We start from the raw sequence: 27233 nt of genomic DNA on the forward strand, positions 1-27233 counted from the left end.
TTTTTATGTTGGTAACGTCACGTAGCGCTCTGTATGAAAATCACTGGCTGGCTATGTAAGTAGGCTGTTTAGGTTTTTATGTTGGTAACGTCATTTAGCGCTCTGTATGAAAATCACTGGCTGTGCTGTGTGCAGTCTGTGGGTGGTTAGCATTGTTGGAATATTCGCTATTGTGGTGTTGGGCAGTTGGATGTGAACAGCGCGTAGCGTTGTGCAGTTGGAGGTGAGCCGCCGGCAGTGGTGAATGTGGGGAGAGAGATGGCAGAATTTTGAGAGCGGACGATCTTGACGTGTGTCCATCAGAAAGAGTAAATCTGTAATCCTGGATATCATGAACTTATATATTTATATAATGACTTTTGAACATTTTTAACGTAAATACGTTGTTTGTTCTCTATCAAAATCTTTCATTTGCTAAGTATGCCTATCAGTAGTTAGTGCCTTCAGTAGTTAGAATCTTTTATTCAGCTGGCAGTATCGGCGCTCGCTGTATTGCAGTAGTTTGAGTAACGAAGATTTTTGTGAGCTAAGTGATTCATGAAAGGCATAGGTTATTGTTAGTCAGGGCCATTCTTTTGTAGGGATTATTGAAAGTCAGACTGCGTTGCGCTAAAAAAAGTATTGTGTGTCAGTTTAGTGATGATCAGAATAAGTAAAGAGAGAAATGTCTGAGTACGTTCAGTTTCGCTCAGCTGTTTGAAAATCAAATAACGTAAGAGGTTTATCAGCACAGTAATTCATAAATTTTCTAATGGGAGGTTTCAAACTGTAGAGGAAGACAGAGATTGAAATACACCCAACAAATAGTTGAGGACGTAGGTTGCAACTGCTGCTCTGAGATGAAGAAGTTGGCGCAGGAGAGCAACTAGTGGCAGGCTGCATCAAACCAGTCAGAAGACTGATGAATAAAAAACACATTAATTATTTCAGTCTGAGCACTGTATATAAAACCGTTATCAATCGTCGTCCTGCTATGTTAATGGCTGCGAGCTGGAAAATTTCACATGAACCCCGGTTGTAACAGCCAAACAATTATTCTGCTCCATTTTTCCTATCAGATTCTTTTAAGAAATCTACACTGAAATCTCCAAAAACTACTGTCTCTTCTTGTTTGTCAGTTTTCTCAATAACGCATCTATATTTCTCATAAATGGTTGAAAGTTTCCTAAAGTGGATCTCTAGACTGTTACAATTACAAAACACTAATTGTAAGTATACAGTGTTCGGCCAGAAAATTAGGATCGCCGACCTATTTTACCGATATAAACCTGTCCAGGCGATAGCGTGCCACCTGACGAGGACAGACTGCTAGTCATACACGTGCATCGTGCACGTAGTACCAGAGAGCGTGCTGTCCGTGTGTAGAATGGTTAAGGCGCGCAGTCTGAGTCTGGCCGAGAGCAGATTGTGATGGCCCGGTGGCTCGGCTCGAGCATTTCGGAAACTGCACGACATGTCGGGTGTTCGAGGTGTGCTGTGGTGAATATCTTCAACAGGTCACGAAACCAAGGTAAAACAAGGCCCAAACGTCGTGAAGTTGAGGGGCCATCGCTCATTACAGATGTTGTAGGTTGGGACAGACAGGACAGGAGGCGAACTGTGGTGGAACTAATATCAGGCTTTAATGCTGGGCTGAATACGTGTGTATCTGATCACACAGTGCTCCGAACATTCCTTACGATGGGCCTCCGCAGCCGACGAGACATGTGCCACTGTTAACACCACGACATCGGCAACTACGAGTGAAATGGGAATATGACCATCGACACTGGAAGCTGGCGCAGTGGCAGATCGTTGCATGGTATGATGAATACCTAGACCTTCTTCTTCTTACCGATGGGAGGGCGCGAATCCGTCGTCTTCCAGGGGAACATATCCTTGACACCTGCACTACAGGACGCAGACAAGGTGGCGGCGGCTCCATTATACTCTGGGGAACATTCACATGGGCATCCATGAGTCCAGTGGACCTCGTGCAAGGCTCAGTGAGGGCCAAGGAGTATCGTACACTGGTTCAGACCACTTAAACCCCTCCCTGAGGTCATGTTTCCCTACGGCAGTAGAATTTTTCTATAAGATAAATCACAATGTCACAAAGTCAGGAGTGTGGTGGAATGGTTCAAAGAATACGGTGGCGAGTTCCAATTGATGTGCCGCCTCCCCCCCCCCCCCCCCCCCCCCCCCCCCCCCCCCCCCCCCCCCAACTCACAATTGTGAACCCGATCGAACACATCTGGGATGTAATTGAATGTGGCTTCAGAGCTCATCGACCCTTTCCCCGGAATTCGCAGGAATTACGTGACTTGTGTGTGCAGATGGTGTGCGAACTCGCTCCAGCGATCTACCATGGCCTCGTTGCTTCCATGCCATGACGCGCCGCCGCGGTTATCCGTGCCAGAAATGGACATATCGGCTATTAGGTAGGTGGTCATAATGTTCTGATTGGTCAGTGTAAATAGCTCAAAGTCTGGTTGGTGTCCAAAAACTGTGCTCGAGATCGAGGTATAAAACCTCTCCCAGCCAAAGTTCCTCTAATTGAGCTACCCGTGCCTTACCCATACTTCGAAGTAAACCCCAGGAACTAACCTGGCATCAAATGTTTTATACTCTTTAGCAGAGGGAAAGATGCCTGTTAAGTATTTTTTGACAAGTTAAATCCTTGTGTCAGACATCGTCTGGAATACCTATTTTTAAAGAAGTGATCTCTCATTCAAATAATCCCAGCTTACCACATGGAATAAACCAGAACTTTTTCAATCTGACACTTTTTATTAACACACAAAGTGCACAGAAAAGTACGCAAATGATATCTACTTCAAGACAATAATCTTGGATAGTAATATTTCGGTGGAGGAACTGTTTCTAATCTTTGTAGCAGTGCTGAAGAGACCCTACTGTAGCCCGGCTTGCTGCTTACGCCCCTTTGCGCTTAGCAAGTATTACAAGATGTCTTTTCGTATGGTTTTTCATCTCGAGAACCATGAAGTTCAGTGTGAAGTCAGCACTGATACTGCACGCAGTGGGAACTGTTGTCTCGTAAACTAAATAAAATAGCGTGGAAATATCAATATAACAACTGAAGTAATTCAAATAATTATTACATTATGAATAACAATGACAAACAACATTCAACACTCAATAATCATTCAAATTATAATAAAAATTACAACAAGTAAAATGTCAAGAATGATGACGTACGCCGTCCGTTGTGGCCGAGCGGTTCTAGGCGCTTCAGTCTGGAACCGCGCGACCGCTACGGTCGCAGTTTCGAATCCTGCCTCGGGCATGGATGTGTGTGATGTCCTTAGGTTAGTTAGGTTTAAGTAGTTCTAAGTTCTAGTGGACTGATGACCTCAGATGTTAAGTCCCATAGTGCTCAGAGCCACTTGAGCCACTTGATGAGGTACTTCCAAAAGTCACACAGCTGTGTGAAAGTGCTTTATCATTAACCACAGGTTTCACGTCAGTATATACGTATCTTCAGGTTTATCATGGCTATATTTCCATAATACAGATGGTCAATTGCGGAGTCCCAGTTTTTGGGAAATTATCCACGTTAGAAGTCAAACCACAATACTGGTGTGTTATAATAAAATTGAGTACACGCAAAAGATGCTTGTAAAAACAAAGCATGGCTATTAAATGAGCCAGGCCGGATGGTACAACGTAGGATGTATTACGAGATTCGGTAGACACCAACTGTATAAAACTATTGAAGTAAAACCTAAAATCCCGTGCGTATTGCTAACAGGCCGATGTGGCGTATACAACCCATGGAAGCTAGCAAGACTGTATACGGTGGAAGTAAGTACATTACACGAGATTTTAAGGTTTACTTCACTGGTTGTATACAGTTGGCATCTACCGGATCTCGTAATGCATCTACTGTGGTGGTGTCACGCCTGGCTCATTTAGCAGTCATGTTTTGAGTATTTTTAGAAGTATCCTTTGGGTGTACTCAATTTTATTATGACAACCCACGATTGTGATTTGAATGTAAACGAGGATAACTTCTCGAAAGCTGGAACTCCGTAATTGTCCATCTTTATTACGGAAATATAGCCTTTATAAACGTCGAGATGTTTCTATCCTGATGTGTAGCCGTAGTTGCGAATAAAGAACCTTCATACAGCTTTTGAAATACCTCATCATTCTTGACTTTTTTAACTGTGTAATTTCCTTGAGATCCACAAAACACTGCATTTCAGTTCATGTCACATATATTTAACTGTATAAATCAGTACTCTAGACCAGGATTTCCCAATTTTTTTTTCTGACTGAACGCTTTGAGAATCCTGGTACTTCGACGCAACACGTTGGTTATTTTGAAGGTTGATCAAAATTTTTAAAGTTGAGCAAAACTTGTTCATTGAGTGATTATTTCAATTTTAAATCATATCTAATGACACAGAAAATGTAACAAAACTTCAAACAATTATTAGTATCGTTAAAATGTCGACAAAACATGCAATGTTATTAGCAGTTTTTCGCCAAGTGTTTATTCACCTCCGGCGAAAAACCAATGATCACGTGCTCTAGACGCAGTTATTCCATATAATCAAATTCAATTTACGAACCTAGAACTATTTTCGTAAATTCCCTGCTCATCATACAGCATCAGGTATTTCGATAAGAGCTGTCAAAAGTGTTGCGCAAGGATTTTTCTGATAGCAACATTATCTGGTAGGTCCCTTGATAAACTCTTGGCTAGTCATAAGTATTTAAACAGCTGGCTCAATACATTCGGAATCACACAGGCTAATATGGGGCCGCCGAGAGGTGTGAAGACTGTCTTTCTGGTAAGTGTGGTTGATCTGATTTTATTAGATAAATATGGCTGTGTTTACATTTATAGTTACGTTGCAATCTCTGTTGACATCTAAGCTACTAGGTACGGAAAATTTCAGAGTTACACTAATATTCGACAAGGAATAATTCTAGCCATTTTTAAACCAATAATCGTAACAATAATCTAAACTGGTGTATGGGAAATTATGATGAGATGATAGGGTGGTCCAATATATGTTAGCATCATGTTTGTGTGCAATAGTAACTTAGTTTCTGTGTAAGTTGCTACTCAAAGCACCAAGCAAGGACAAACCGATCAGTTTGTTGATTAGACATGTCGATTTTGTTAGATACCTCTCGTAAGTCTGCCATCCAACGTTCGGAAATCGGTGTCGAGCCCTCGATCCTCATCTGATCGATGTCAAACTGTCAAACTATTCTTTTGTTCTACAGTTTTATTTCTGACATATGAAATGTTGGTGCGAATGTGACATTATTACAATTCAAGATCGTCAAGATTTTCTGCTTCTTTTCAAACCGTTGATTTCACCCACATGGTTGTAAAAAAAAAATATAATTTTTGCTGTAAGTTTCCTTTTTAGAAATTACATCTAAAGTTGCTAACATTTACTGACAGCAGGGACCAATTTTTATTCATGGTGAGGTAAGTATTATGGGAAGATAGTTTTCTTGAGCCAATTCCACGAAACGTGAGGTGCATATACTGCATCATTTGATTTTACACACATCTTAGGAAAGAGCCTGTTGAAATAACTGAACTAACTCAATCGTAGCGCAAGTCGAAAAACCTCATTCAAAATGGTATATTAATGAATACCAGAAAATCAAAATATCAATTTCTTTTCAAATACGTTGCTTACAAAAATTCCCAAGTCCTATTCCTCAGATCAAATATTATCTTTTGATATGCGTAACAATGATACTCCATTTAACTTTTAGTTTGATAACATAACAGTATATTTCGTTTCTTTATGTCTGTCAATCTCTTAAAAATTTGGTTCACGTGCATAATCAAGCGGCACATTGTGATGGACTCCCTTTTATGTTATGAATTAGTGAACCAAAACATTAACTGACCATCACCCTGAACTAAGGAAATATTAATCAATAGCTGAGATGCGAGTAATGTCGTAATCGTCACATATGCTTGTAACACTTGTATCTGTCAGCGTGTTTATGTGACACAGACGTTATGTTAGGAACATATAAAATGTGCCATTTGCTAAATTTTTCTGATTTTGAACACTGAATTTTTGGTTTTTAGTTATTCACTTGGAGAACGGATTTTTTAAAATATCTGTCAGATGTAATATGACTGCACTGAAATGTTTGTGTGAGAATCTATAGCTTGCAAACTTTAATCTTGATTCTTCAAATTCCCAAATCTTTATCTTGAAACAGTGTTCTGAATTATTTTCTACTTTCAAGAAGTATTGAACTTCATGTATTATGCACAATGTTATCTTCATGGTGATGGGCAACTCCGTCAGTCTTTTATTGATGTAGATTCATAGGCTAAATGAATAAATGTAATAGGATACCTATAATTACTATTTCTTTTGTTTTATGGCAATAACTGTTAGCATACGGTGTTAACATTGCTTGTATTTTGTCTCATCACATTACACACTATGATACAATAATAAGCTCGATAATTTTGTTATTCAATAGTTACCTCCATCTTGCATATTATGTCTAAAATTGTTTATTGTCTTACTATTTCTACAGCTCTCCCACATCGTTCACCAACTTTGACTCCTACATCCACCACTCTCGACGTCCTAGCCGCTCTGTTGAGTAATGATCTACGTTGCCGTCTCCTCCAACTGTTCAGCGTCCCACGTCGCTCACTATGTGCTTGTCCCCAGTGGCATCACATAGTGTCTCGTGATTTGCCGATGATTGAAATACTCTTCGAAACAATTCCCTTTTCTTATCAGTGCTTTATTGTCACCAAACTGTTATATGAACATGGGGCTGAGATTAGAGTGAATTTAAATATTCAGTGAACTTCTAATTATTTGGCAATCAATAAAAATGGGAGACGACATAACGAAAATATTCTTAAATAACCTTTCCCTTAATTAAAAAAAAAGTTCATGGTTGTTGAACTTCCATAATATAATTGAGAACGTGAAAACTGAATCACTTTAACTTGAAAGAAAAATCTGTAAAACCATAACTACTGTCCACATTTCCCTGACTCATTCTAAAGACTAACAATTGTGGGAAATCTAACTAACCCACCTATACAATTGGTGCCTTACGCATTATGCCTTTATAACTGTAAAAGTGTTTGAAGTTGGCTGACTTAGAAGCCAACACCAATTAAAATTTCTTTTCGTAAACTCATTAACATTTATATACTCATTATGAAATTGGTGTTGGCTGTTGAAACGTAGTTACTTATTAGATGACTTGTACTTCTAAGAATGAAATAAATATCCATTACTGCTATTAGACAGCGAAACTCCATTTTCTATCATGTTCTTCCTAATGAAAGGAAAATAAAATATCCTTGTTCTTCGTCTCATTGTTGTGGTACTGATGGTGTGTTAACACTGTAAATAATGTGACTAGCCGTCTCTGAAGTGACATTGCTACCTTGTCCATCCATATTTTGTTCATGCACATTTCCCTTCTTGTAACCTTGTTTCGTCATCTTAGTTACTTGTAATTTCTTTTCGACGACGTAATATTTGGATTTCAGCATTCCCTTTCCTTATACAGGGTGCGTAAAAACGAACTGACCAAAAGTGTACTGCACAAAGACCATCAATCAAAGGAATTTGAATACAGAAACTAGTTGCATATTTTCGGCGCTACAGGAAGGTAACTGAAATCTGACATATGCTCGTCTTTATTCAAAATGAAATGTATTTCATATAAACTGAATACGAAAACAAAATGTTTGTACAAAGTGTACAACTTTGCTTCCGCCATTTTTTCCCCAACATTTGAGGCTTTAATGAAACAAATTGGTTGCACATGTGTCATTCAAAGTATTTTCCATCGCTGGCCACTACTTTCTCCCATCTTTCTGGCAGTGTACGAATCCCGCGTCGAAAAAATTGTTCATCTTTTGAAGCGATCCACGAATCGATCCAATTTGTGACTTCTTCATGAAATCGGAAGTGTTGGTCAGCCAGACCATGCGCCATTGTTCTAAACAGGTGATAGTCATAGGGAGCAATGTCTCGAGAATACGGCGGATGGGGTAGGACTTCCAATTTTAACGTTTCCAAGTACGTTTTGACCTCTTTTGGAACGTGGGGTCAAGCGTTGTAGTGCTGCAAAATCACTTTATCGTGCCTCTCGCTGTATTGTGGCCGTTTGTCTATTAATGCTCTGCTCAAACGCATTAATTGCGTTCGATAACGAGCACCTGTGATTGTTCCACTTGGTTTTTAACACCTGATATTACACAAACCGAGCTGGTCCCTCCAAATCCAGAGCATAACCTTGGAGCCGTGAATAATCGGTTTGGTCGCCGACGTGGAAGCATGGCCGGGATATCCCCATCTTTTTTTGCGTTTAGGGTTATCGTAATAAAGCCATTTTTCATACCCGGTCACAATGAGATGCAGAAATCCCTTCCGTTTTTGCCTCTTAAGCAACTGTTCACAAACACACAAACGCCGTTCAACGTCTCTTGGTTTCAGCTCACACGGGACCCAAGTTCTTCTTTCTGAATCATGCCCATAACCTTGAGACGTTTTGAAATAGCTTTCTGTGTCACTCCCACTAATCGTGCCAATTCTTCTTGAGTTTGACGTCAGTCTACATTCAGCAATGTCTCCAATTCTGCATCTTCGAAAACATTCTCTGTTCCATCACTATGCCGGTCTACAACGTTAAAATCATAGTTCGTGAAGCATTGAAACAACTCAGCACACGTTATTTCACTAATAGCGTCCTTACCATACGTACTTGAGAGCATTCGATGAGACTCAGCCGCCGTTTTCTCCATATTGAAACAAAACAGTAACACCTCCTAAGCCGTGGCGAGCTGGCGCCAGTCTTATTTTGTTCATGTGTCGTTGAGATTGACTGTGGTTGAGGTAAGCTATCTTTGCTTTTCGCGTGTCGTATCTTGCGGCTTCGCAGGCGAAGCGGGTTGGTTGTTAGCCTTCGACGGGTAACCCTCGAGATCTCGTGACATTAGCGGGGAGACCAGTGTCAACGGCTGCCGAAAGAGCGTGGTGACCGTTACACGTTATGGTGTGAAATTGGTTGGGCGTTTTGGCGACATGGGCAGCTTGGAGATACAAGTTCTGTGACTTCGCTGGCAACAAAATTTGAAGAGAAGCGGTGAAGCTGTGGAACCCGCTCCCTCATATTGTGTACCTGATGTAGAGTAAGTCGTTGTAATTGTTTGTTCACCGACGCACTCAGAGATTTTAAACTTTATTATTATTGTGAGACTTTCATAGTCGAACCTTAAGACGGCATGGAAGAGTTCAGTTGGCCTAGTTAAATGGTGCCCATTTTTTGAAAATTTTCTCAGAAGTTTTACTAGTGCTTTGTGCCTCTTGCAATCAAATGATTTTATGTTGCTGTTTTTAAAGCCTGCACTCTGTTAATACAGTTGTTCATGTGTAAGTGAGTCAAAGGTTCTGCCGAGTGTTTCTATGTTTCAGAGATATTGGAATGTCTTTGTGATCTGGGCAGAAACTTTTAACTGTGCCACCGCCTTGGCGGGGAGTGAAATGTCATCCGAAGTCTAGGCCTGGCAGTGCTTAAGAACCTGGCCACTACCGGAGGTGTTCACATATCCCATTCCGAAGTTTATTATTTATCTTCCTTCCGTCTAGGCGGGTTAAGCTTGTAGATTTATAATATATTATACGTAGCCTGTTTTTATATGAACTTGTTTTCTTAGATATTAAGGACTGGCAACTGGCTAAATCTTAAACTGTAGAGCATCTGCTGAGTTCCTTGTGCAGCTTTTTCTAGTAACTTTTTATTAATATGTCTGAGCACGTAAAAATTTATTTTTTAACGATCAATGTCTCTTTTGTAGTTTTTTTTATTGAAGTGAGTCTATCATGTTATGTAATGGCATCTTAGTTTGGCACTAGTGTTCAAGTGTTATTAAGTCACCCTTTCCCTGTAACTGTTTCACTGTATCTATTTGGAGGGAAGTCCTATATGGGAGTTTGAAGTTCTCAAGTTTGTCAGTAACCCTGTTTTCTTATTTATTGGCGACTCCATAGTGTCCTGTGCACTACGACCAGATAATGGGTATACTTCGAAGGAGAGACAGCATTGGTCGTATATTTTTGTTTATTATCGCAAAATCTATGTGATCGCCGTAAGCTTATTGACACCAGTGCTTACTAATTTAAGTTATATATTACAGCACTGAAGATGGTCACTAAGTGACCGAAAATCGATTTTGCGATAATAAACAAAAATATACGACCAATGCTGTCTCTCCTTCGAAGTATACCTGTTTTCTTAATTTGCAATTGTTTGTTAGAGTACTGAGTACGTTGGGTTTCTAACTGTATTTGCAAAGTTTTATCTAGTGGCTCGTTCACAATTTGTAATTGTCAGCTTTTTTAAAGGGGTAATGACAATAAACTGTCTTAATTATAAATTGTGACTACCAACCATGATTCCACTCCGCTTTCTATTTTATGGTATTTAAGATATGATGTGTAAGTGTGGTACGATTAAGGAATCACGTATCACCTCCCGCAAATGATGAGAATTAGGCTCGTAAACTGACATTTTCAATAAAGAACAACTTTATGATGCAGACAAAAGTCGACTAGTGTTTGGATGAGGTTATGTTGACAGAGGTCCAAGCTAACTGCACGACATCTGCGGTCTGTTTCTTTCGACCGCTACTTACCGTTGTCGCCACCTATCGGCAATCGGCGGAAGCAAAGTTGTACACCTTGTACTAATCAATAGTCACGATGAGAACAAGAGAAACTTATGGCATCACATACAAGTGCACCGTACTTAGCTGACGTACTGTACAGCACTTAGAAATGAAAACAATCAAATGTCCATGTTGCATGCTTCAATATGTCCTGAAGGGTCGACAGAAGCGTCCGATCCCACGCGTCGGCTTTGACCCGTGACGTAAGGGTGTTGTCGTGTGTGACGTCATGACGGCGCGGAGATTGGTTTGAGTGTGGCTGTCTCCGGTTCTGTTTTATCTTATTTTATTTACTTTTCTGATCTGTTCGTTCTATCTCGTAAGATTTTTTTAAAATTTAAAAACACTTATTACTTATTTTAATTATCTGTTTCCTCGAATTTCTGTTTTAGTTTATTATATTTATCTTTCTGATCTGTTCGTTCTATCCCGTGAGATTTTTTTTTTAAAGACAAAAAACACTAATCAGCTACTGAAGCATCTTTATCTTCTATGGGTTGCAGGGGTTACGACCCCTGGGGAGGTGGGTGGGTATTCACACATGGCTGTCTTCACTTACACGTTGTAGCTACGCAAGGCGTCTAAATTTGTTTATATTTAGTTTGCTCCCCACCCAAAACACCCCATTTCCCGCGCGTGTCCCGTTAGTGTCATTAGTCTTCTTGTGGAAAGTGTGTGTGTTTGTTTTTGTTTCCGCCATATTTGTGACGTCATGGGTCAAAGCAGACGGGTGGGATCGGACGCTTCCGTATTTCCGTCCTGAAAAGGACATCACTTAATTAACATCAGTATATTGTACCAAATGTTCAAATTTACCACCGTTTTCACGTCTAGCGCCGTAAATATTCAACTGCGACCCCTAGTTGCTGTGCTCAAATTTCTTCGTTTGATGCTGCCGTTCTGCCCTACACTCTTGGTTAAATTGTTTTTCCGCAGACTATAATTTTTTTAGTTCCATCCTTTCTCTTTCACTTTTCTTCGGCATACGCTGTAAATCGACTTTGAAGATATTCCACTCACCTTGGTGTTTAAAAACTGCCAGATCACTGTTTCAGATAATACATACATGCAATAAGTTCTCCAATTCAAGGCTTTCGAAATGATAAACAGATAACATAGCCACACAGCCAAGAGAAACCGTCGAGAGAAACTTATGCGAAACGGATCTCGGGAATGCAGGCATTAATTATATCTAACATCTACTTATTTTCGTTTTGTTCAGTACTTTGTACGAGTATCTACATCAGCATCTGTACTCCCCGATGGTACCGTTATCTCTTCCTGCCTTTGTCTACATCTACATCTACATCTACATAGGTACCCCGCAAACCACCGTACGGTGCGTGGTGGAGAGTACCCTGTACCACTACTAGTCCTTTCCTTTCCTTTCCTGTTCCACTCGCAAACAGAGCGAGGGGCAATACGACTGTCTATATGACTCTGTATGAGCCCTAATTTCTCGATATTATCTTCGTGGTCCTTATGCGCAATGTACGAGGGTTGTAAGTAAGGTTCCCAATGAGCTACATCCTCGAGGGAAGATGCTGGGCTAAATCCGACAACAGTGCAGTGCGCAGTGATTCCCCCACTCTCGAGCCCTCCCGTCCGCGATTCACTACGTCGCTCAGTCTTGGCTTCGCAGCTGTCAGAGATAGAAGTGTCGATCGCCGCTCCCGCGAAGTGCGAGGTTCGAACAGTAATCCGGTTTCTACACGCAAGGAAGTTACCGCCGATGGAGATTCATTGGCGACTGACTGAGTTTTATGGTGCAGAGTGCATGTCATTCAGCACGTCCGCAAATGGTACAGGACTTTTCCTGAGGGTCGCTCGTAAGTTCAGATGAAGAACGGAGTGGAAGACCGCCGGTTTCGGCTGAGATGGCTCAGAAGATTGGAAGGTCACTGTCCGTGAACTTGTTGAACGCATTCCTGAAGCTTCCAATGGAACAATTGAAAGAACTTTAACAGAAACGTTGGGTTATCGCAAAGCGTGTGCTCGCTGGGTCCTCCGGATGCTGACTGACGGACACAAGGTGCAACGCTTTGACTGTGCTCGCAAGTTTCTTCAACGAGGAGAAGTTGTTGGACTCTATCATCATGGGAGATGAAACGTGGGTGTTTCATTACATCCCCAAAACAAAAGAACAATCTCGTCAGTGATATCACTCCGGTTCACCGCCACCAAAGAAATTCAAACAAACGCAGTCGGCAGTAAAGGTTATGGCGACTGTGTTTAGGGATAGGAAGGGGGTACTCCTCATCGATTTCATGGAACCTGCGCCGACAATAAACTCAGAGAGATATTGTGAAGCATTGGCCAAACTCCGGCGAGCAATTCAGAATCTCCAGAGAGGACGACTGACTGAGAGAGTAGTGCTTCTTTACGAAAACACTCGACCCCACGTCGCTCATCAAACACAGGAGCTTTTGAAGAAATTTGGATGGACTGTTATGCCCCATTCCCCGTACAGCCCTGACTTAGCCCCCAGCATTTATCACCTCTTCTCCAAGCTAAATGAACACTTAGGAGACAAACGCTTCAAGAGCGACGATGAAGTCTGAGCCGAGGTCACACACTTCCTCAACAGGTTGGCGGGAGATTTTTTCTATTTAAGAATACAAATGCTGGAGCACCGTCTACAAAAGTGTGTCGAAAAAATGTTTTCTATTTGTAAAAAATACGGGAATCTTACTTTTGGTACAACCCTCGTATGTTAGCTGCAGTAGAATCTATTGGCAGTTGGCTTCATGTGCTGGCTCTCAAAATTTTCTCAATAGTGTTTCACAAATAGAATGTCGCTTTCCCCCCTGGGATTCGCGAAGCATCTCCGTAACAGTTACATGTGGTTCGAACCTACCGATAACTGATCTAGCAGCCCGCCTCTGAACTGCTTCGATGTGACCTGGTACTAACCCGAAACACTTGAGAAGTACTCAAGAATAGGTCGCACGAGTGTCCTGTATGCGGCCTCCTTTACAAGTGAACCACTCTTTCCTGCAGTTCTCCCAATAAACCGAAGTCGACCATTCGCCTTCCCTACCACAGTTCTCACATGCTCGATCCATTTCATACCGTTTTACGTTACGCCCAGATATTTAAACGACTTGACTGTGTCAAGCAGGCCACTAGTAATACTGTAACCGAACATTACAGGTTTCTTATTCCCATTCATCCGCATATTGTATTTTTCCACATTTAGAGCTAGCTGCCATCCATCACACCAACTAGAAATTTTGTCTAAGTCGTCTTGTGCCTTCCTACAGTCACTCAACTTTGGCACCATGCCGTACACCACAGCTTCATCAGCAAATAACCACAGATTGCTTTCCTGTTCAAAAAAAAAAAGTTCAAATGGCTCTGAGCACTATGGGACTTAACATCTGAGGTCATCAGTCCCCTATAACTTAGAACTACTTAAACCTAACTAACCTAAGGACATCACACACATCCATGCCCGAAGCAGGATTCGAACCTGCGACCATAGCAGTCGCGCTTGGTTGCGGACTGAAGGGCCCGGAACCGCCAGGCCACAGCGGCCGGCTATTAATACCATGTACTCAGCACGATGGAAGATTGCGCAACATCTCGTACTTCAAACAAATATTTTCCGCCAGAAGCATTTTCTGACTCAGCACCTGAAGAGACATTTCGACAGTGCGAGCGGGCAGCACGGCTATGGTGGCTGGCATCGATGCTCCGGTGTAGCCACCAAGCTTTCAAGGGCTTCGCACCAGGCGACCTGCGAGGTAACGCAGGCGCCAAGCGAGACTCGTCCGTGTTGCTGTAGCTTTAGAGCTACATTCCGTAAGATTCTCCCAATAAATCTCAGTGTGACATCCGCTTTTCCTGCTATTTGTTTTATATGATCTCTCTAATGCAGCGCAAAGAAATTTCAGGATACCAGACAACGATAATGTAATTATTTCGTGTATAATCAGTATTAAATGTAGCTACAAGCACAGGCCATATACAAGCTAGGAAACGTTTTTCCCAATGAACAGTAATAAAACGCTACCGGAACCACATGTTAAACATAATTTCGGATAATGATCTGTGAGCCACACTGAAATTTCTGTGGGTTGTTATGAAAAGCTGTGTAGAGCTGGTACCGTTCTGTGTTGCAGCTGCTGAGTGCCGCCCTCGTCAGTCCGGCCGTCGGTATAGCGCCGCGGCGGTTCCCAGTCACTAGGCGGGCAGTCTGCACGGCGCCTGGTGAAGTCATCTGCACCACCAACTGCACACGGGTCTCTATTATTCCATCTCACTGTTTGCGATTCTGCTGTTTCTGACGGTGTGGTGGTGGGTAGTCTGTTATTGCCCGTTGTGGCAAATCTGTACATGAGACACTTTGATGCAAATGTAGTAGGATCTGCAGAGTCAAACTAAAAGAGTTTCTATCGATGATTGGACGACACGTCTGAATTGTAGCCTCATGGAACGAGAAATCTGGCCAAGTATGAGTATCACTCGCACACTGAGGCTTCCTTACAAACTTAAACACACATACACACACACACACACACACACACACACACACACACACACACACATACATACATACAAGCACACATGATAAGAAGGGCTAATTTCAATAGTGGTACAGGCCCATTTTTGTTCATTTTGAGATACAGAGTCCTAAAGCGCTGAAAAATCTGCAGTTGAGATACCATAAATATTCAAGCATATGACATTTTGCTAGAGATGAACCTTTCTTTCCGTTTGTTTGGATCATTAATTTCAGAAGCGTTTTAGGCAGAAATGTGGAGGTAATGGACTTGTACCACTATTGAAATAAGCCCCTCATATATAGTTCATCCATCCCGGCAATCTAGAATCTCAGTGATTTTGGCTCGTTATCGATATCGGTACTGGCGAGATACTGATCCCGGGAATTCCAAGACCGTATAAAAAAAAAAAAAATTCCTCAGACTAGCCCCGACATCCAAAAGGAAGCGAGCAGTTTATGTATGTAAAGAGAGGCAGTTTAATAAATTATTCTTTATACACTTATTAAAACATGATTACAACTTACGTGTTATGTTTCCGTGGAGTGATGTTCGTCTATCATGTTTTTGACGGTAGAGAATGTAATGTATGTTCAAATGGGAAAATATAGTTTTCTGTGATATAATTAAAATCAGGAGAAAGAAAACTGGCGTTCTACGGATCGGAGCGTGGAATGTCAGATCCCTTAATCGAGGAGGTAGGTTAGAAAATTTAAAAAGGGAAATGGATAGGTTAAAGTTACATATAGTGGGAATTAATGAAGTTCGGTGGCAGGAGGAACAAGACTTTTGGTCAGGCGAATACAGGGTTATAAATACAAAGTCAAATAGGGGTAATGCAGGAGTAGGTTTAATAATGAATAAAAAAATAGGAATGCGGGTAAGCTACTACAAACAGCATAGTGAACACATTATTGTGGCCAAGATAGACACGAAGCCCACGCCTACTACAGTAGTACAAGTTTATATGTCAACTAGCTCTGCGGATGACGAAGAAATTGAAGAAATGTATGACGAAATAAAAGAAATTATTCAGATAGTGAAGGGAGACGAAAATGTAATAGTCGTGGGTGACTGGAATTCGGTAGTAGGAAAAGGGAGAGAAGGAAACGTAGTAGGTGAATATGGATTGGGGCTAAGAAATGAAAGAGGAAGCCGCCTGGTAGAATTTTGCACAGAGCACAACTTAATCATAGCTAACGCTAGGTTCAAGAATCATAAAAGAAGGTTGTATACATGGAAGAAGCCTGGAGATACTGAAAGATTTCAGATAGATTATATAATGCTAAGACAGAGATTTAGGAACCAGGTTTTAAATTGTAAGACATTTCCAGGGTCAGATGTGGACTCTGACCACAATCTATTGGTTATGAACTGTAGATTAAAACTGAACAAACTGCAAAAAGGTGGGAATTTAAGGAGATGGAACCTGGATAAACTGACTAAACCAGAGGTTGTGCAGAGTTTTAGGGAGAGCATAACGGAACAATTGACAGGAATGGGGGAAAGAAATACAGTAGAAGAAGAATGGGTAGCTTTGAGTGATGAAGTAGTGAGGGCAACTGAGGATCAAGTGGGTAAAAAGTCGAGGTCTAGTAGAAATCCTTGGGTAACAGAAGAAATATTGAATTTAATTGATGAAAGGAGAAAATATAAAAACGCAGTAAATGAAACAGGCAAAAAGGAATACAAACGTCTCAAAAATGAGATCGACAGGAAGTGCAAAATGGCTGAGCAGGGATGGCTAGAGGATAAATGTAAGGATGTAGAGGCTTATCTCACTAGGGGTAAGATAGATACTGCCTACAGGAAAATTAAAGAGACCTTTGGAGAAAAGAGAACCACTTGTATGAATATTAAGAGCTCAGATGGAAACACAGTTCTAAGCAAAGAAGGGAAAGCAGAATGGTGGAAGTAGTATATAGAGGGTCTATACAAGGGCGATGTACTTGAGGACAATATTATGGAAATGGAAGAGGATGTAGATGAAGAGGAAATGGGAGATACGATACTGCGTGAAGAGTTTGAAAGAGCACTGAAAGACCTGTGTCGAAACAAGGTCCCTGGAGTAGACAACATTCCATTAGAACTACTGACGGCCTTGGGAGAGCCAGTCCTGACAAAACTCTACCATCTGGTGAGCAAGATGTATGAGACAGGCGAAATACCTTCAGACTTCAAGAAGAATATAATAATTCCAATCCCAAAGAAAGCAGGTGTTGACAGATGTGAAAATTATGAACTATCAGTTTAATAAGTCACAGCTGCAAAATACTAACGCGAATTCTTTACAGACGTATGGAAAAACTAGTAGAAGCCGACCTCGGGGAAGATCAGTTTGGATTCCGTAGAAATATTGGAACACGTGAGGCAATACTGACCCTACGACTTATCTTAGAGGCTAGATTAAGGAAAGGCAAACCTACGTTTCTAGCATTTGTAGACTTAGAGAAAGCTTTTGACAATGTTGACTGGAATACTCTCTTTCAAATTCTGAAGGTGGCAGGTGTAAAATACAGGGAGCGAAAGGCTATTTACAATTTGTACAGAAACCAGATGGCAGTTATAAGAGTTGAGGGGCATGAAAGGGAAGCAGTGGTGGGGAAGGGAGTGAGACAGGGTTGTAGCCTCTCCCCGATGTTATTCAATCTGTATATTGAGCAAGCAGTGAAGGAAACAAAAGAAAAATTCGGAGTAGGTATTAAAATCCATGGAGAAGAAATAAAAACTTTAAGGTTCGCCGATGACATTGTAATTCTGTCAGAGACAGCAAAGGACTTGGAAGAGCAGTTGAACGGAATGGATAGTGTCTTGAAAGGAGGGTGTAAGATGAACATCAACAAAAGCAAAACGAGGATAATGGAATATAGTCGAATTAAGTCGGGTGATACTGAGGGTATTAGATTAGGAAATGAGACACTTAAAGTAGTAAAGGAGTTTTGATATTTGGGGAGCAGAATAACTGATGATTGTCGAAGTAGAGAGGATATAAAATGTAGACTGGCAATGGGAAGGAAAGCGTTTCTGAAGAAGAGAAATTTGTTAACATCGAGTATAGATTTAAGTGTCAGGAAGTCATTTCTGAAAGTATTTGTATCGAGTGTAGCCATGTATGGAAGTGAAACGTGGACGATAAATAGTTTAGACAAGAAGGGAATAGAAGCTTTTGAAATGCGGTGCTACAGAAGAATGCTGAAGATTAGATGGGTAGATCACATAACTAATGAGGAGATGTTGAATAGAACTGGGGAGAAGAGAAGTTTGTGGCACAACTTGACTAGAAGAAGGGATCGGTTGGTAGGACATGTTCTGAGGCATCAAGGGGTCACTAATTTAGTATTGGAGGGCAGCGTGTAGGGTAAAAATCGTAGAGGGAGACCAAGAGATGAATACACCAAGCAGATTCAGAAGGTTGTAGGTTGCAGTAGGTACTGGGAGATGAAGAAGCTTGCACAGGATAGAGTAGCATGGAAAGCTGCATCGAACCAGTCTCAGGACTGAAGACAACAACAATAACATAATTAAAATCTAACAACTTTCAGCTTTTTATTTAACTTTTACTGTGAAACGTAGCTTCTTGTCGGCTTTTATGATTCTAGATCAACAGGAAGCACCCTGTAGATTCTGATGAGTGACTTTTCAAGTATCAAAATATGTGACACAAATAGCCGTATCTTTCAATTGAAGTGACTTAGAAACTTAAAATTTGTACGCCTCCAAGGGACCATGGACCTTAATATGTGACATAAATCTGAACCTGATATGTCTACTTGTTCCTGAGAAAATGGGTTCTCAACAATCGGACAGACGACAGACAGACAGACCGACAATAAAGCGATCCCGTAAGGGTTCAGTTTTTACAGATTGAGACACGAACCCTAAATCCTTGACGAGTTTTCGGAGGGGAGAAATTCTATCCACCTCGACTGAACTTGAGAAAGGGACCCACCTTTAAGCGAGGTGTTGGTGGAGAGTAGAACGTACGGGATACATGATGTCCCAGGAGGAATGGTCAGTATTCAAGTGATATGACAAGAAACGAAAAAGTGTGGTAAACATCGGTTCTAAAATGCATATATTAAGAGCTGTGAGCACTTCTTCATCTTTGATACTCTTAAACAAATCTATTCTAATGCAGGTTCTCCGCTTTCAATGGTTCAAATGGCTGTGAGCACTATGGGACTTAACATCTCTGGTCATCAGTCCCCTAGAACTTAGAACTACTTAAACCTAACTAACCTAAGGACATCACACACACCCATGCCCGAGGCAGGATTCGAACCTGCGACCGTAGCAGTCGCGCGGTTCCGGACTGAGCGCCTGAACCGCTAGACCACCGCGGCCGGCGTTCTCCGCTTTCCACATTTTTGGACGAGGTAGTATGGACCAATATGAGAAACAATTGTCTAGTAAAAATGAGCTCTAAAATGCATACAGTAAGAGCTATGAGCACTTATTCAGTAGCAAAGACGACAAAATGTTCATAGCTCTTAAGATATACACTTTAGCACCCATGTTTACTGGGCATATTTTTTTCTAATTAAGATCCGCACTACCACCTCTCAAAATATGGAAAGCAAAGAACATGCGGTAGAAGAGATCTGTTTCGCAGTATCGGAATGAAGAAATGCTCATAGCTTTTAAGATCTACATTTTGGAGCCCATGTGTACCGGACATTTTTGCTTAGAATGATCGTTCCTATCATATCCCTGAATACTGGCCATCACTTCAGCGGCACCCTGTGTAGAAAAACCATGTACACTCATCTGGCTATCACCATGTGTCAAAAGAAATTCTGTGCTCTCATCCGTAGTGCTCGAACCCTCTCAGACAAAGAAATTCTCTCCGAAGAATTACGACACCCACGTCTAGTGTTCTGATGAAAGCGTACTCACATCGACAAACCGAGTGGGCGTTACAGCCAGAATTAACAAAGCCATGGCCCGGCACACACTTTTAATCTACCTGCATGTTTCAGTCAGCGTACACTCCGCTGCAGAGTGGACCCTGTGTCTAAGCCATTTCTCTGCAGTATCGTTTCTTCCAGGAGTGCTAGAGGCATGGCGGAGAAATGCTGTGAAGTTTGCAAAGTAGTACAGAGTTTCTGGATGTGACAGAGCGAGGCGGATAGCGCCTTGGATGGCTCAGCTGAAGAGCACATTCTTGCGAAAGGCAAAGATCTTACTTTCGGCACACGGTCTTAATCTGCCAGGAAGTTTAAGAACTAACGACACCTGAGAAAATGAGAAGCCAAGAATCTGCTTGATGCTGGCCGAATCTCAAAGATGGCTAGAGTCTTCCGGAAACATGGTATCCAGTGCATTTCACTCCCGTCATCGAAGAGCAAAAGTATTCTTCATGATGGTAAAGACGATCTACGGCCCCGAAAGCCGGGTGTGTACCGCATTAGTAGCGAATGAAGAGGGGTGCAAGGGACATCAACGACAATTCCGACTCAAACAACCAAGTAAATTAACTGTCTCCGGACACTAGCTCAAACACAGTCACGAAATAAAATACCAGGAAAGCTGTATCTGGGTGAAAATGGCAAGTTATTAAAGACTCGAAATAAATATGTCGGATAACCTAATAAACTGGGCCGTAGGTTTCAGTTAAAAAAAAAAAAAAAAAAAGGAAATGATAATATGGTGTCAGTGGCCGGGAGGTCCCAGGATGGATGTTCGGCCGCCAAGTGCAAGTCTTATTGAGTGCGACGCCACACTGGGCGACTTCCGCGTCGACAGTGGGGATGAAACGATGATGACAGCACAACACCCAGTCCCTGAGGGGAGAAAATCTCCCACCCCAGCCGGGAATCCAATGCGGGCCCCCGTGCGTGGCATTCCAACGCCCTGACCATGCAGCTAATGGGGCGGACTTCAGTTTCAACAAACCTTGGGTTTCGGCACTCAGTTACGAAAGTCCGCGCCGATCATCTTACACACCAGTGGCAGTAAACGTTGAGAATTGGCGCATTTCACAGAATAACAGAGCGGACTCTGAAAACAAATGAGCATCGAAGGAAGTAGCAGGTGCCGGGAATCGAGCTCCGCTATAAATAGCGGTACGATAACAAGAGTACTTCACAGCCTTTTTGTAGTTCAGGCAGCGAGTGTGCGTAGTAATATAGCTCTCAGCAGTTAAAGGAAACGGCTGAGTTCGATCGTCGAAATACTGTCTGTAGAATGAAAGAAGAAAAAGCTCTCCTGGACACCGGTGATAACAGCATTAACCAATCACGCCGAGAAAACCTGAGAGATCATATGGATCATAGGTTATTTGTGCACTATATTTGTGTACTTCAACTTTCAATTGAGTTTCTGCGGTCAAACCGATTTCAGATTTGCAGCACAGCTTTTATAAGATTTAAAGATGGCTGCAAAGCTGAAAGTGGTTATTTATTCAAATAAACTAAAAAGTGAACAAAGTAGCAAAGTCTACAGCTTATTTTGATATCTTCGCCAACGGACTCTTACAAGTTCAAAGTGAACTCATTTCGTATATCACGTTATAACCATAATTTTTTCTAGTTAATTAACAAACGTTATACCACATGATCATAAAAAAATCAGTAAGCAAATATCTACTATAGTACGTACTGTTAAGGGAGATGAAATATTTCAGCGTTGTCCATAATTCGGCCAAGGGGAGGCTTGCTGTAGGTCCTTTAGGTCGAAGTGTAATTTCTTGGTTTACAGTACTATAGAAACAAAGATGTAGCTTTCTGAACCTCATCTTGAGATGAGACGGAAAAGTCAAGAAAACTGTTCAAGGGAATAACAAATACTTCAAAAAGTTGCAGTTTTATGAGTTATATGCAGTACACAGTCACGTGTTCTACAGTATCCACAATGGATAACCTTAATCTCAAAAATTAAGGTTTATTGCAGCCAATACGTGTTCATGCACAAATGACCTCCGCTTATAACAAAATGGGAACATGTGAACAACCGACCAGATGTGGCCCCCTGATATCGGGTACAATACATAGTAACATTTGTACAGACACGCTGATATCGGGTCCTATAATCGTAATTGCCAAGGACCAATACGGATATTGAGCTTTGTCGGATCTGATATCAGGGGGCCCTCGAGGACACACATTACCGTTCAAGGGACCCAAAATAGATGGCTACCATTGAGCTGTGTTCACACGTTTCTATTTCATCACAGGTGTACTGCTGGGAGCTGTGGTACATGCACAGCGGCGCAGTGGTTAGAATTAATGGCTGAGGTGCCGCGGGACGCCATTTCAAGTCCGACCATTAGCAGTTATTTGTTATTTCGTATTTATCGGTTCTGGAAGATTCTCGAAACACAGGGTGATAACAATTAAACTTCAGCTGCTTTAGTAGACGAAAAACTATTTACCGTTTGGGTACCGACATTTATAGGAATGGTGTTCAATCTGTGCGCTACATGATTTGTGTTGTTTTTAGTTTGTTGCAGACATTGGTCGGGGCAAGGTGAGCAGAGTTTTACCTGTAAAGCTGTTTTACCAAAGCAACAGCAATAGTGCTGCTGCTCCTTGCGAGTATTGATACATTAAAGGAATAAGGAGAAGTCTTCTTTCCGCACTGGTGTTGAAGAACATGATTCGGAAATTGGAATCAACTGTCGGCTTGGGATTGGTATCGCAAGAGGCCGACGGCTAACTGCATCACAAATTGTTGAAGTTACTGTTGCCATGGCTGAGAACGGTGGACGCAATGTGCGATCTTCAAAAAATGCACCGGTTTAACATTCCGTAGTACATCGTTCGAAAAGTGCTCCGAACAGTTGTGAAATGGTACCTCTAGTGCGGATGGTCGCAACGTTTGTAACCTGGAACGTAAACATGGCACGTAATTAACAAATTTTACTCTCTCATGTGGAAATTAAAATGGTTTCTTTCAGCGGTTTATTCGCTATATCTCTTCAGTATGTCCTTAACAATGTTTCCACAAAGTTTCATTGTCCTGTGATCACTCGTTTGTCGTGAGGGCCCTGAAGTAACGAAAGTTTAATTATAACCACCCTGTATCTTATATCTGTAATGTTTGTATGTTTGGAGTATTCGATGTTTGCATAAATAGCAATCGGGAACATTTTATGTTGGTGTAAATAGCTTCCACTGCTAACTGTTAAATTTCATTGACGATTTGGTTTACGGATTAGGACTTGAGCCCACGCTATCTAACTTTTTGTGCATGAAAAATATCAGCTTTTCGTTTATTTACATCATGAAAAAATGTCACAAACTGGTTAATACATTTATTCCTTTTGGTGCATTGACATTAACTAATTTCATGCGTGCGTGGTATCGAACATTGTTCTGTCTCGCATGTTGATACCCATTGTAACATGACTATATCATGTAAATAAGGATACCGGAGATCCAGAAAACGCAGGACATGTACTATGTCTTAATCTTCTGCTTGTCATCAGGGAGAAAATTTTTAAAAAAATCTTGAATGTTCTACATTGTGAACAGTTTTATTGTTGTTATCATTATTGTCATTAGTACTGAAATAAACGTTCTGGTTCATGTTCACGGTGACCTGAAAACAAGCAAAAACGTGACACGTTTGACTACAGTATACTCCTCCGGTCAGCTATTGTGCAGTTTGCATGTTGTTAGGCCCACTGAAGGAGTGGAGTTATATGTGACGCTGTGAACAATGATCTGTTGGAAGATAGCTGTCTCCAAATGTGTGTTGCACGCAGGTCCATTCGCTCGGCAACTGCTTAAGATGGAGCAAAATTCACTGACGGCAGAAATTCGTGTCGGGTTTGAAACCGATTGTCATTCACCAGGCACGCCGCTCATCTAGATTCCCTGTCAGTTAGAATCTCTTTTCGACCAGTGTTTTTAAGCTGTATTACACCATTCCTTGTGCGTCTTGATAAACTAACATATCAGGCAATTTGATTCTGGTGTTGTCATAGACACGTCCAAACAAGATAACTCCATTCTGTCACTGCTTTATGCCGATCCATCTCGCAGCGCTGATTATGTACGGGTATAACCGACTTTAAATACACGCCCTTTCACTGCTATGAGTGGTGGAGGGTTGGGCGACCGACTAGCAGTACTCCAAAGAGGACGGCGTGCTGTTTTCTAGTGGCTGACTACTTTTTTGTCCCTTTGAGCTTACTACTGAAATCTTGATTGTATTGTTATACTGACAAACTGGAGTGAGAGTTGGAGTCGGAGGGGGGTGGGGGAGGTGGTCGCCAAATACATTAATCGCCAAGGCCCAATTTATTTATTTCTCTTTTGAGCCATCAGTCCTCTGACCAGTTTGATGTGGCCCTGTCACGAATTCCTCTCCTGTTCTAACCTCTTCATCTCTCAGATCTCTCAGCAGCACTTGCAATCTACGTACTCGGTTATTTGACGGACGTATTGCAACCTCTGTCTTCTCCTACAGTTTTTGCCCTCTACAGCTCCCTCTAGCACCATAGAGGTTATTTCTTGATGTCTTAATATGTGCCCGATCATCCTTGACCTTCTTCTTTTGAGTGTTTTCCATTCAGTGTTTTCGTTTCCTACTCATTCCTTACCCCGTCAATGTACTTAATTTTCAATTCTCATCTGTACCACCACATCTCAGATGCTTAGATTCTCTTTTGTTTCCAGTTTTCCCATAGCGCATGGTTCACACCATACAGTGGTGAGCTCCAAACATTCATTTTCAGAAATTTGTTCCCCAAGGCCATCAGGAACACAAACACTTGTAGCTGACACTGCTTCCAATTTGGATGAAGCAGTAACAGGTTCCGTTCGGGATATGATTGAAGTCACCTCCCAAAATATCGCATGAACTGCTCTACGGTAGCAAAAGAAAATCCATATCGTTGTAACAGAAAGAATATTGAAATGCGATCACCTCTGCAACAGTTCCGTTGCGTAGATGTTTGGAGTAAGTATATGCATAAGATTACGCAATAACTGCCGGAACTTTTTTTTAAATTTATTACGTTTCCTGAGTGTATGTTGCACTGTTTGCACAGGTAGTGTTGTGTTTAGGCGATGGTACAGGTGGGTACATTCCTACGGTGGTGGCAACATGTGAATCCAACACGAGGTGCAGCACGGAGCAGGCCGATTGCGTTGCAAAAGAGGATTCTGACTGCCACCCGCCCGCCGACTTCGCGTGCCACGACGTCGGGTTCTTCCCTGACCCCTACGACTGCCAGAGGTTTCACGTCTGCACTGAAGTCAACGCAGATTCTGAATCTTTTTCGTGCTCTGGCGCTACGGCGTACAATCCTCTGACAGCAGACTGCAGGTGAGCCAAGACAAAAATACGACTTCTTCTCACATTGTGTTCCAGGACTCATTTCGTGGCAAAAAAAGACACTTGGTCTTGGTTGTTGTGGTCATCAGTCCGCAGACTGGTTTGACGCAAATCCCCAGGTAGTATGTCTCTGCAAACCTCTTCATTTTTGCATAGATAGTGTAATCTTCTGAACCTACTTACTGTAGTAAATCCTTGGTCTCCCATTGCAATTTTTACCCCCTCCCCCAAATACACTCCATTACCAATCTGCCGACTCTGTGATTCTTTGGGATGTATTTTATGAAACAATTCCTTCTTTCAATCTATTTACGTTATAAATGTTGAAACGTCCCCTTAGAAAAATTTATGAATGACTGTGCTGGTAAACCCCTTACGTTATTTGATTTTCAAACAGCTGAGCAGGACTGAACGTACTCAGACATTTCTCTCTTTACTTATTCTGATCAACACTAAAGTGACACACAATATTTTTGGCGCAACGCAATCTGACTTTCAAAAACCCCTACAAATGAATGGCCCTGACTAACATTAACCTATACGTTTCACAAATCACTTACCTCACAAAAATCTTCGTTACTCGAACTACTGCAATACAGCGAGCGCCAATACTCCCAGCTAAATAAAATATTCAAACTACTGAAGGCACTAAGATTTTGATAGAGAACAAACAATGTATTTACCTTAATAGTATTCAAAAGTCACAATATCTATATCAGTCCATGATATCCAATATTACAAATTTACTGTCTCTGTCCAGATCAGACGCTCTCAAAATTTTGCCATCTCTCTCCCCACATCCACCACTGCTGCCGGCTCACCTCCAACTGCGCAACGGTACGCGCTGTTAACAGCCAACTGCCCAACACTACAATGGCGAATTCCAACAATGCAAACCAACCACAGCCTTCACACAGCACAGTCAGTGATTTTCATATAGAGCGCTACATGGCGTTACCAACATAAAAACCTAAACAGCCTACGTACAATGTCGTTTTTCCGCTATTCGATTTAATACCTCCTCTTTCGTTATCCGGCTAAGCACCGAATCTACGACCTTCTCGTGTAGCATATTTCTAACGCTGCTTTTCGATTCTTGTTGGAACTGATTGTCGTCTACATTTTAGTTTAGCACAAGGCTACAGTTCGGACAAATTCCTTCAGAAAAGACTTCCTAAGACTTATTGTTTTTAGTGTTAATAAATTTCTATTCATCAAAACGCTTTCCTTTCTGTTGTTAGTGTACACTATACCGGGAGTCCCTAAAAACACCAACAAATTTTAGGGACAGGTTCAAAACAAGAAAAAAATATGTGATAAACAATGGCCTAAAGCACATATTTTAAGAGATATGAGCATTTGTTCATCTTCTGAACTAGGAAACACATCTCTTCTACTGAGAGCACTTTGCTTTACGTGTTTGGAAGGAGGTGGTAGGGACCAAAACAAGAAAAGGAATCGAGTGAACATGGGTTCTAAATGCATACCGTAAGAGCTATGAGCACTTGGTCGGTGGAAGAGATGTGTTTCACACTAGCGACGATCAACAAGTGCTCACAGCTCTAAAGTATGCATGTTTACAGACTTTTTGTTTTGTTTTGGTGAATGCGTCCTTCTCCCAAAATACAGAAAGCAAAAACCTTGCAGTAGAATAAATCTGTGTCATAGTATCGAAGATGAACAAGTGCTCATATCTCTTAAGTTGTGCATGTTGGAGCCCATATTTAGTAGACATGTTTTAC

At 41.5% G+C, this 27233-nt stretch overlaps 1 protein-coding gene across 1 annotated transcript in view; it reads left to right on the forward strand.

Annotated features, from left to right (window-relative positions):
• Nucleotides 1–27233, forward strand: part of LOC124795990 — a 91550-nt gene that overhangs the window by 51177 nt on the left and 13140 nt on the right. The window contains exon 3 of the mRNA XM_047260071.1: nucleotides 25205–25482. Coding sequence (XP_047116027.1) covers nucleotides 25205–25482 — 278 coding nt within the window. The remainder of the gene's footprint in view (nucleotides 1–25204; nucleotides 25483–27233) is intronic.

This window comes from Schistocerca piceifrons, chromosome 4 (assembly GCF_021461385.2).
Source record: "Schistocerca piceifrons isolate TAMUIC-IGC-003096 chromosome 4, iqSchPice1.1, whole genome shotgun sequence".
NCBI classification, from domain to species: Eukaryota; Metazoa; Arthropoda; class Insecta; order Orthoptera; family Acrididae; genus Schistocerca; species Schistocerca piceifrons.